Source organism: Oncorhynchus masou, chromosome 28 (assembly GCF_036934945.1).
Source record: "Oncorhynchus masou masou isolate Uvic2021 chromosome 28, UVic_Omas_1.1, whole genome shotgun sequence".
NCBI lineage: Eukaryota > Metazoa > Chordata > Actinopteri > Salmoniformes > Salmonidae > Oncorhynchus > Oncorhynchus masou.
Window position 1 is genome coordinate 61,854,537 of NC_088239.1, and position 12,347 is coordinate 61,866,883.

The 12,347-nt window shown below is 42.5% G+C and overlaps 1 protein-coding gene across 3 annotated transcripts in view; it reads left to right on the top strand.

The window, feature by feature from the left end:
• Nucleotides 1–549: 549 nt before the first annotated feature.
• The window catches only part of LOC135518025 (sarcoplasmic/endoplasmic reticulum calcium ATPase 2-like), a 47,719-nt gene continuing 35,921 nt past the window's right edge, over nt 550–12,347 (top strand). For 2 of the 3 annotated variants that reach the window (XR_010452106.1, XM_064942849.1), the window contains exons 1-4: nt 550–1,400; nt 1,778–1,795; nt 1,886–1,968; nt 5,559–5,663. Coding sequence is in view for 2 of the 3 variants with exons in the window: in XM_064942849.1 (XP_064798921.1) it covers nt 1,283–1,400; nt 1,778–1,795; nt 1,886–1,968; nt 5,559–5,663 (324 nt within the window). In the remaining variant the exon portion in view is untranslated. The remainder of the gene's footprint in view (nt 1,401–1,777; nt 1,796–1,885; nt 1,969–5,558; nt 5,664–12,347) is intronic. The other variant, XM_064942850.1, reaches the window with a different exon arrangement.

Consider the following 12,347-nt stretch of genomic DNA (forward strand, 5'->3'; position numbering starts at 1 on the left):
TCCCAGTCAGTGGAGGCTGCTGAGGTGAAGACTGCTCATAATAATGGCTGGAACGGAGCAAATGGAGGATTTACCACGAGCCTGTCCTCCTCAATTAAGGTACCACCAACCTCCTGTGGTCCCAGCCCATGTGGGGGTGGAGGGGAACTTGGTAGTTGATGTACCCGCTAAACAAACACTTAGTAGTGGGGATGTTGTGGTTTCAATGAGCAAGGCAGAGGCAAAAGACCGATATGGACAGTGATGGTGCAGAGATGGCAGGAGCAGTGAAGTGGAGATACTAAGGGCAGGCATTTATTTCAAGTATCAGAGGGAAAGAGAGAGGGTGAAATCCAGTATGAGGGAGAATGGGATACAGAAAAGTAGTTTAGAGTATATTGAGTAGAACGTCATTAGATATAGTCTCAAATATGTCATTTTTCTAAGAGCAACAGGGCTGGCAGGTAGGATTTACTTTCTCTTGGTCTCTGGCCCACACTCCAGTACAGTAGGTGGTGGTAAGACACAATAACATTGGATGCCAATCGCTGATAAACCCCACCGAAGAAGATCAGTTTGTCAGAAGTTACGACAACCACAAAGTCGCAATTGGCTATCACAAAATTTGTCTTAATTTAAGGTTAGGCATAATGTTAGCAGGGTGGTTAGGGTTCAAATACGATTTTTTTCAGATACATTTTTGAAATAGGCTGTGGTAACTAGTGAGGACCGAAAGATCGGGAAGAAACATGGATTTCCGGAGTCTCTCCAACCAATAAGCGCATTCCACATGCGGACACCGAGCGCAGCATTCAGAGCATGCGAAAGGGTAGTGAACAAATGCGATTGGTGCTGATGGGGAAAGCATTGAATCCGCGGCAGCACACAAGAACAAATAGACAGCGGACATCCACGAAGGCTGTACTTGTCAGACCTACCGCGTAACCACCTGCATTAGCCAACTACAGAGACGCATTTTTTAGTTATTGCCCTTTTACAAAATGAAATAGTTTTGATAGTGGTATGAATTATCCGTATTTCATGGTTGTCTGGAACATTGTAGCCAACCGGCGAATTTGACGGGGGAAGGCATCGGTCTCCTAACAAGTGTGAGGACTAACAGCCACCATTTATTGCACGTCAGGTTATTTAGTGTTTGGAAACCAATTACATTTCAAGATATTCGTATGAATTTTTGGCAGCGTGACTTTGGGGAAGACACAATAAGTGAGTAATCAGTGGGGTTGTCGAGGTTTTAGCTAACGTTAGCGAGCTAGTGTGTGACCTCGCACATATACTCACCATGGAGAACGCTCACACAAAGACAGTGGAGGAAGTTTACAGCCATTTCAACGTGAACGAAAGCACAGGTCTAGGTTTAGACCAGGTGAAGAGGCAGCGGGAAAAATGGGGACCTAACGGTGAGTAACATGTTGCTGAAATGTGATATCCTTTCCCTGGCCACACGGTGTACGGCCTGCTAAACTGTAGCTACGCCGCTGGCATTCTTCAGCAACCGGCTTGTTTGAACGAAATGCTGACGTCACGAACATGTACAGTCTCGTGTGTTGAAACAATTTCAGTGAACGAGCGAAAGCAAAATGCTGTACATTTAAAGTGGTCAGCCTGTTCTAAACGATGTTCAGTATGTCTTATGTTTGTCTTCCAGTCCACGTCAATTTAGATGTATTTCCCCTTTGAAACTCTTATTCGTAATCGGATAACTTATTTTCGGTTGTCACCTTCCTCTCACTGTTTTTCTCTATTTCCGGTGTGGTATCCTTTGGATGAATCGCAGAATTGCCTGCTGAGGAGGGTAAGTAAAATCGTTCTATTTTTTTTTGTTAATTTACTTTTTATAGGTATCCAATTATTTGGATGCAATCAAACCCTCTTCTTTTCTTAGGAAAGTCTTTATGGGAACTGGTAGCTGAACAGTTTGGAGATCTACTTGTGAGGATTCTTCTTCTTGCGGCCTGCATATCCTTTGTAAGTATATAATTACTATATTGAAATGAGGATGATGGTATGCTTCATATGTCCAGAATAAGTGTATGAGCATAATTGTTTGGGAACACACAAATCCCCTCTTGGGCAGATGGCACTGAAGTGTTTTCTTAAGAAATTGCAAAATCTTGTATCTCCATTAGGCCTTGTACCCACAGCTCCAGCTTCATGTCGGTTTTGTATGGTATCTGACTGTCTATTCCAGTGAAAATGTGATGTTAAACTGGCATTCATCCAATAATTTAGGGATAATTGGTTGTTGCACCTACTTGTAATGTCATTACATCCTCATCTGCTATTTTGAGAACATCATTGATGGAGATTGAGTTTCTAGTTCTAGCCATTTTCTTGCACCTGTTTGGAGCCTCTTTTTCCTGCTGTTGCCCAATTATGCCTAATTTACTCCTTTTAGGCCCCATCATATCCCTTCTATTGAAGTCCTTCAGGGGAAGCAGTTGATCTGGAAATAAACAATATTTGGATTATGTCACAAGTTGCCTCACTAGTGGTGATCCTGGTGAATGCCAAGTTCACCTCTCTGTGACCCCATTTCCCTTCCTGTTGGCTCGTATTCAATGCCACATCACTGTAGACATCACCAGCAGCGGGGACAGTCACACACAGTGATGTTCAGGAATCTGGCCTGTAAATCACATCCAGCAGTGGCCGGGTCTCTCTCTCTCTCACACACACACACGAGTCCTAAACGTGCTTGAGCTGTCAAGATGTTCAAATTTTTCATTGGCATTTGTTGCGATAGGCTGTACCTCTAACTGGGCGAAGAGGAGAATCCTAGTATATGACATTTCTAGTTCTGGCCTAGATTCTGATTGAGGAGACAACTTACTTCTTAACCTGTTGTTCTGAAATAGTCTGAGCAACAATAGACCCATTCACTGGATAAGATTTGATGATATGGGACTGATGCGATCATTACGCTGAACAAATTTACCATTACATGGTAGTGAGGCTTTCAATTCTCTTCATTGCGCAAATGAGTCATATTATTGACTGTTAACGCCAGAGAGCTTGACAAGGATAATTAGGTGGGCTCTGAGTAGAAGTCGACCGATTATGATTTTTCAACGCCGATACCGATTATTGGAGGACCCAAAAAAGCGGATACCGATTTAATCGGCAGATTTTAAATTATATTTTTTATTTTATTTGTTTGTAATAATGACAATTACAATGATACTGAATGAACACTTATTATAACTTACATCAATAAAATCAATTTAGCCTCAAATAAATAATGAAACGTTCAATTTGGTTTAAATAATGCAGAAACAAAGTATTGAAGAAAGTAAAAGTGCAATATGTGCCATTTAAGAAAGCTTACGTTTAAGTTCCTTACTCAGAACATGAGAACATATGAAAGCTGGTGGTTCCTTTTAAGATGAGTCTTCAATATTCCCAGGTTTAAGAAGTTTTAGGTTGTAGTTATTATAGGACTGTTTCTCGCTATACGATTTTGTATTTCATATACCTTTGACTATTGGATGTTCTTATAGGCACTTTACTATTGCCAGTGTAACAGTATAGCTTCCATCCCTCTCCTCGTCCCTACCTGGGCTCGAACCAGGAACACATCGACAACAGCCATCCTTGAAGCAGCGTTACCCATGCAGAGCAAGGGGAACAACCACTCCAAGCGAGTGAAGTTTGAAACGCCATTAGCGCGCACCCCGCTAACTAACTAGCCATTTCACATCGGTTATACAAGCCTCATCTCAGGAGTTGATAGGCTTGAAGTCATAAACAGCTGCTAGCAAATGCACGAAAGTGCCATTTGAATGAATGCTTACGAGCCTGCTGCTGCCTACCATCGCTCAGACAGACTGCTCTATCAAATATTAAATCATAGACTTAATTATAACATAATAACACACAAATATGAGCCTTAGGTCATTAATATGGTAGAATCCGGAAACTATCATCTCGAAAACAAGACGTTTATTCTTTCAGTGAAATACGGAACCGTTCTATATTTTCTAACGGGTGGCATCCATAAGTCTAAATATTGCTGTTACATTGCACAACCTTCACTGTTATGTCATAATTACGTAATATTCTGGCAAATTAGGCAGCCCAAACTGTTGCATATACACCGACTCTGCGTGCAATGAACGCAAGAGAAGTGACACAATTTCACCTGGTTAATATTGCCTGCTAACTTGGATTTCTTTTTGCTAAATATGCAGGTTTAAAAATATATACTTCTGTGTATTGATTTTAAGAAAGGCATTGATGTTCATGGTTAGGTACACATTGGAGCAACGATACGCACCGCATCGATTATATGCAACGCAGGACACGCTCGATAAACTAGTAATATCATCAACCATGTGTAATTAACTAGTGATTATGATTGTTTTTTATAAGATAAGTTTAAGGCTAGCTAGCAAATTACCTTGGCTTACTGCATTCGCTTAACAGGCAGGCTCCTCGTGGAGTGCAATGAGGCAGGTGGTTAGAGCGTTGGACTAGTTAACTGTAAGGTTGCAAGATTGAATCCCCCGAGCTGACAAGGTAAAATCAAGGCAGTTAACCCACCATCCTAGGCCGTCATTGAAAATAAGAATGCGTTCTTAACTGACTTGCCTAGTTAAATAAAGGTGTATAAAAAAATTAATCGGCCAAATCTATGTCCAGAAATACCATAATTAATCGGCCATTCTGATTAATCGATGGACCTCTAGCTCTGAGTTAATGATGCTGAGGCCTCTAGTGTACTCCACTGCCTGAGGGCAGAGCCTATCTCCCTGTTCATGATTGACTGTCGGAGACATCAAAATAAATTAAGATGTATGTTGTTTTTTTACCTCTTCATTCAAAGAAGTGGTCATTCCATAGCATACAAGTTCAAGCTTGGCCTTTATGAGCACTGTTGTGGGAAGCTACCGCTCCAGCCCTAGTGTAGCCTAGTTTGAGATTTCTAGAGATTTCTTTATCTTTCTTTTCAGTAATTTCTACTGTTGTTCCCTCTATCTCCAAGTCATTTCTATGAGGCAAAGTGGTTGGGCCTCAGCAGATGAAATTGCTTATTTTCTGTTATGTAATGTGGTTATTCAAACCACTGGTTTAAACCCATGCATCCTATTTCAGTGGCTGAGAAGGACTTAATGGAAATAAGCACCACTTTAAAGAACAGTCACTCACTGTTGAGAGGACAAAATGCTTTGCTAGAGACTGGATGCCTGAACAGGGTAGAGTTGTGGTGCTTTGAATGTGAACTACTACTACTAGCTGAAAGTCCTGCAGCTGACATAACAATTAAGTGTTTGATGGGCTTGTGCTAACAATCACACTTTCAGCCATGACGTGCATCACTCTCCAACTACTACTTTTCACCCAAATTGAATTACTTACTGTTTGTTACCAAGTGATTGCGTTTGCTCTGGTTTTGCAATAGTACTCCAGGCTCTGTTATCTTGACCCTTGCCTCTGGCTCGCCTCATCTCCGCCACACCCTAAAGCTGGTATAACTGAGACATTGATATCTGCAACTGCAGGGCATAAAATGAATGTATTTTGTTTGTATTGCTGTCTGACTTGTCTGCCTGTTTCAGGTGCTGGCCTGGTTTGAGGAGGGAGAGGAGACCATCACAGCCTTCGTGGAGCCTTTTGTAATTTTGCTGATTCTGATAGCAAATGCCATTGTGGGTGTCTGGCAGGTAAGCAGATCTTTTTTTACAACCTTTTTCTTTTAATATGGTGAACTTGGTTATTTTTTTGGTTTGATAGACTGTCCCACCCTAAGAGGAATATAATTAATAGTAGTATGCTTAGCTTATGATAGGATCAGTCCATATCTACAGATAACCAATTGCCTCACTCACTATAAATTGGGGGAATTGATTGTGTGTATGTGGAAGAAGCTGAAATTTATGTACAAATTGTAGCAAAGCTGTTTTTCCTCTGGCTGGTTTAATGAGTTTCAAGGTCACTCCAGGTAGTAACAACCATTAGTTGCCTGTGATTGGTCACTGAGCTCGTTCCCCTGATGGCAGGGATTGGATCCCAGGAAGAGGGTTTGGAGGGATCCCTGTGGACATCCTCCTGCCAGTTAAACGCCTTCCTGCCCAAACCAATCCGCCGAACCACAGGGAGAGAAAATGCCATAACTATAAAAACAGTTCAAAATAGAACCAAGCTTAGAGTGACACCAGAGGCTATTCTTCTCAGTCCTTTATGGCACAGGAGAATGAACATATACACTGGGCATATAGCTAGGCCTATACAGTATTGATTTTAAGAAAGGCATTGGTGTTCATGGTTAGGTACACATTGGAGCAACGAAATGTGGAAAGTATTCGGACTCCTTGACTTTTTCCACATTTTGTTACGTTACAGCCTTATTCAAAAATGTATTACCATTTTTTTTTTCATCAATCTACACATTACCCCATAATGACAAGGCAACATTGTTAAAAATAATAAATGTACATTTTACATAAGTAATCAGACCCTTTATTTCAGTACTTTGTTGAAGCACTGTTGGCAGCGATTACAGCATCGAGTCTTCTTGGGTATGATGCTACAAGCTTGGCACATGTATTTGTGGAGTTTCTCCCCTTCCACTCTGCAGATCCTCACTACTAGATCTGTCATGTTGGATGGGTAGAGTTGCTGCACAGCTATTTTCAGGTCTCCAGAGATGTTCGATCGAGTTAAAGTCCGGGCTCTGGCTGGGACACTCAAGGAATATTCAGAGACTTGTCCTGAAGCCACTAATGCTTTATCTTGGCTGTGTGCTTAGGGTTGTTGGAATGTGAACCTTCACCCCAGTTTGAGGTCCTGAGTGCTCTGGAGCAGGTTTTAATCAATGATCTCTCTCTACTTTTCGTTCATCTTTCCCTTGATCCTGACTTGTCTCCCAGTCCTGCCAAATAGTTAAACCTGGGTTTCATTGGACCAGAGAATCTTGTTTCTCATCGTTTGACAGTCCTTTAGGGGCCTTTTGGCAAACTACAAGCGGGCTGTGGTGGCTTCCATCTGGTCACTCTACCATAAAGACCTGATTGGTGGAGTGCTGCAGAGATGGTTGTCCTTCTGGATGGTTCTCCCATCTCCACAGACGAATTCTGGAACTTTGTCAGAGTGACCATCGGGTTCTTGGTCACCTCCTTGACTAAGGCCCTTCTCCCCCAATTGCTCAGTTTGGCCGAGCGGTCAGCTTTAGGAAGAGTCTTGGTTGATCCAAACTTCTTCCATTTAAGAATGATTGAGGCCACTGTGTTCTTGGGGACCTTCAATGCTGCAGACATTTGTTGGTACCCTTCCCCAGATCTGTGCCTCGACACAATCCTGTCTCGGCGCTCTAAGGACAATTCCTTCGACCTCATGGCATGGTTTTTGACCTGACATCCACTGTCAACTGTGTGCTTTTCAAATCATGTCCAATCAATTGAATTTACCACAGGTGGACTCAAATCAAGTTATAGAAACATCTCAAGGAGGATCAATGGAAACAGGATGCACCTGTGCTCAAATTCTCATAGCTAAGGGTTTGAAAACTGTTTTTCCTTTTAATACATTTGCAAAAATTCTAAACTGTTTTTACTTTGTCATAATGGTGTATTTTGTGTAGAATTCTGAGGATTTTTTTATTTTTAGATTAAGGCTAAGTATCAAAATGAGGGGAAGGGGTCTGAATAATTTCTGAATGCACTGTATGCATCTATCTACACACAATACCCTATGATGACAAAGCGAAAAATAGATTTAGACATTTTAGCAAATGTATTAAAATAAAGACCGCTTATTTACATATGTATTCAGACCCGTTGCTACTGTATGAGACTAGAAATTGAGCTCAGGTGTATACTGTTTCCATTAATCATCCTTGAGCTGTTTCTTCAACTGGATTGGAGTCGAATTCCATATTAATGCCCATGATTTTTGAATGAGACGTTCGACGAGCAGGTGTCCACATACTTTTGGTCATGTAGTGTGTGTGTGAATACAGCACGTTACTTTGATCTGTGGTTAAAAAAAATAAAAAATAAATGAAGATTATATATAATCAAACTCAGCAAAAAAAGAAACGTCCTCTCACTATCAACTGCGCTTATTTTCAGCAAGCTTAACATGTGTAAATATTTGTATGAACATAAGATTCAACAACTGAGACATAAACTGAACAATTCCACAGACATGTGACTAACAAATGGAGTAATGTGTCCCTGAACAAAGGGGGGGGGATAAAAATTAAAAGTAACAGTAAGTATCTGGTGTGGCCACCAGCTGCATTAAGCACTGCAGTGCACCAGATTTGCCAGTTCCTGCTGTGAGATATTACCCCTCTCTTCCATCAAGGCACCTGCAAATTCAGACATTTCTGGGGGATTGGCCCTAGCCCTCACCCTCTGATCCAACAGGTGCCAGACGTGCTCAATGGGATTGAGATCTGGGTTCTTTGCTGGCCATGGCAGAACACTGACATTCCTGTCTTGTAGGACATCATGCACAGAACGTGCAGTATGGCTGGTGGCATTGTCATGCTGGAGTGTCATGTCAGGATGAGCCTGCAGGTAGGGTACCACACGAGGGAGGAGGAGGTCTTCCCTGTAACCCACATCGTTGAGATTGCCTGCAATGACAACAAGCTCAGTCCGATGATGCTGTGACACACCGCCCCTCCACCTTTAAATCGATCCTGCTTCAGAGTACATGCCTTGGTGTAACGCTCATTCCTTTGACGATAAATCCGAATCCCACCATCACCCCTGGTGAGACACAACCGCGACTCGTCAGTGAAGAGCACTTTTAGCCAGTTCTGTGTGGTCCAGTCTCTCACAGCCGATTGTGGACAGTCTGAGCACTGATGGAGGGACTGTGTGTTCCTGGTGTAACTTGGGCAGTTGTTGTTGCCATCCTGTACTTGTCCTGCAGGTGTGATGTTTGGATGTACCGATCCTGTGCAGGTGTCGATCCACGTTGTCTGCCACTGCGAGGATGATCAGCTGTCCGTCGGGTCTCCCTGTAGCGCCGTCTTTCGGCGTCTCACAGTACCGACATTGCAATTTATTGCCCTGGCCATATCTGCAGTTCTCATGCCTCCTTGCAGCATGCCTAAGGCACGTTCAGGCAGGTGAGCAGGGACCCTGGGCATCTTTCTTTTGGTGATTTTCAGAGTCAGTAGAAAGGTCTTTTTAGTATCCTAAGTTTTCATAACTTTGACCTTAATTGCCACCGTCTGTAAGGTGTTAGTGTCTCAACGTTCATCCCACAGGTGCATGTTCATTAATTATGGTTTATTGAACAAGCATGGGAAACGGTGTTTAAACCCTTTACAATGAAGATCTGTGAAGTTATTTGGATTTTTACAATTTTTTTTTGAAAGACAGGGTCCTGAAAAAGGGATGTTTCTCTGACTTTTCTGATAAGTATATCTTTCCTCAATAAAGAACTTACAACTGATCTGATTGTCTCACCTTAAGCTAGCTAGGTGGGACAATGTTCTAGACCACACAGTTTAACTGAGAGGGACAGAATGTTGGAAAGCATTTCACGAGCCACACACTGTACTGAGCGGCAGAGGTGTGTTCAGTGGCAGTGTGAACTGAGCAGCCGATTGTTCTCAAATGAGAGCCGAGAAGGGGCTTGGTGTGAATTACAACGAGTCTTTTTGAAGTGTGGGTAATCTCATTTACATCCTGCACATAAAGAAAAATACTTGGCTCTCAATTAGAGGTTTGTCCAAGCCACAGTATCCAGGGTGTATTCTGAATTGAATGACTCACTACGGGGTTCTATGGCTAGAGACAGATTTCATTCTCTTGGTTGAGGAATATAGTCCACAGTTTGGCAGGATGCAAAAGCCATATGGCAAGAAAGACTTCTGTACTAAACTTGAGTAGTCAATGACACCACTGACCAAAAATATATAACTAGCTAAACAGACAGACTGTATGGACCTGCTTTAATGGGATTCCTTCCAGCTGTGGGTGGACATTTGCTCAACAGGACACTCTTTCTAGTTGTCTTATCACCTCTAAATCTTGTTGCCATGCGCACGGCGGGTGCTAGGTGTCCCTGTGTCCATCAAGCAGCGATCCGCTCTTGCCTCTGCTCCCACTCGGATTGAAAAAGAAAGCAGAAAGGTAATTAGGTTGTGTGCCTCCAAGCCTGCTCCTGCTTCCAAGGTGCACACAGCCAAATCAATAATCCATCCGGTCCATGACTGGCCACTTGACCGCCTTGGGCTTTGCCAGAAGTCTAGGGGAAACAACAAGCAGAGAGACATACCAGTACAACGATACAGGTAGTGTCAGTGAGACTTTTTTTTTTTACCCCTAAAAGGACCCAAGACTGAGGAGAGAACTTGGCATGTGGGTGGAAAGGGGGGGGGCGTGTTTCAGGCCAGTCAGGGTAATGAATGGAGACTAAAATAAAACTGAGGAGGAGAAAGTGGGACAAGGGTTTCTGCATTAGTGAGAAACGAAGGCAGGAAGGGAAAAGAGGACCTCTCTGCTCCTGGCCTGGGGATTCCAGTGGGATGTTTGCGCTATCTTTAGCCTGAATGGGGAGTTATCTAGTTAGATCTGGCGTTTTACAATGACAACTCAATACAGGCTACTCCTTTCTCATAACCAAGGTTTTACTATCCAACTCCATTCCCCTCGGCATCTAGGGATTTCTTGACACCTGGGAGCTAAAGTAAAACTTCTCTTGCATCTTGACTAGAGTGACTGGAATCACACGTGTTCCACAATTCTTGCAGTACCTTAAACATCTGTTAGTTTCCAATGTTTTGTTTCTGACTTGGTTTTAAGTGACAAGCACAGCTGGGGCTGAAAAACCTTGGTTTGCGAGTTATAAAGCGTCAGCTCATGAGACCTGATTCATCCCATCGAGACGAGTACTCCAGCGTTGCACACATTGATGACGAATAGTCCTGCTAGAGTAAAGGAACTAATCTAAATGTCCCGTGGCAAAAAAAGGGATGGAATGACGAGGCTGAATTCATTGGGTTTATGTCTGACCTTTTCATGTGAGGATCCCACTGTACTACTGAGTAGTGTATGGGTTACTCGCCTTACTCTACCATTGTGATAGCCCCATGAGCAGTAGAGCGAATAACTAGAGTGAAGTCTAGCTTTCTTGACTCAATCTAGCAAAACCATGTTCTGTAGAACTGCACACACTGCTCCAGGGGAGGACTATGCAGTTAATTACTTTTCCACTTTATGCAGTGAGTAGGCAAGAAGAATGGCTGTGGATCACTAATCTTTAATGAAGTTGATCAATCAAACTGTATAAGAGATGTATAGTCTAATCACATTTTGTATTTTCCCTTGAGCAAAAGTTAATCTACTTTGCTGGCAACACCATTACACAGCCATGATTCAACCGACTGACTAACTTATAAACGTAATGACTAAGGCTTTAAATTAGGATTTGTGCTTTCAGGAAATATTCAGACCCCTTGGCTTTTTCCACATTTTTACATTACAGCCTGATTGTAAAAATGCTGATTTAAAAAATAAACAAGGTTACACTTAAAAAAAAAAATGGAAAAAAATCCGATCTACACACAACCCCATAGTGACAACAGGTTTAGATTTTTTTGCAATTTTTTTTATAACTTTATTTACACAGTATTCAGACCTTGTGCTAGGAGACTCAATTGAGTTCAGGTGTATCCTGTTTCCATTGATCATCCTTGATGTATCTAAAATTTGGAGTCCATTTGTGCTAAATTCAATTGATTGGATATGATTTGGAAAGGCACATACCTGTCTATATAAGGTCCCACAGTTGACAGTGAATGTCAGAGCAAAACCAAGCCATGAGGTCAAAGGAATTATCCGTAGTTCCAAGACAGGATTGTGTCGAGTTAGATTTGCAGAAGGCTACGAAAACATTTCTGCAGCACTGAAGGTCCCTAAAAACAGTGGCCTCCATCATTCTTAAATGGAAGAAGTTTGAAACAACCAAGCCAAACTGAGCAATCGGGGGAGAAGGGCCTTGGTCAGGGAGGTGGCCAAGAAGCCGATAGTCACTCTGATAGAGCTTTAGAGTTCCTCTATGGAGATGGGAGAACCTTCCAGAAGGACAATCATCTCTGCAGCATTCCATCAATCAGGCCTTTATGGTAGGGCCAGGCGGAAGCCACTCCTAAGTAAAAGGCACTTGACAGCCCGCTTGGAGTTTGCCAAAAGGTATCTAAAGGACTCTGACCACGAGAAATAATATTCTCGTCTGATGAAACAAGACTAAACTCTTTGGCCTGAATCTCAAGTGTCACTTCTGGAGAAAACCTAGCACCATCCCTACGGTGAAGCATGGTGGTGGCAGCATCATACTGTGGGGATGTTTTTCAGAGGCAGGGACTGGGAGACTAGTCAGGGTTG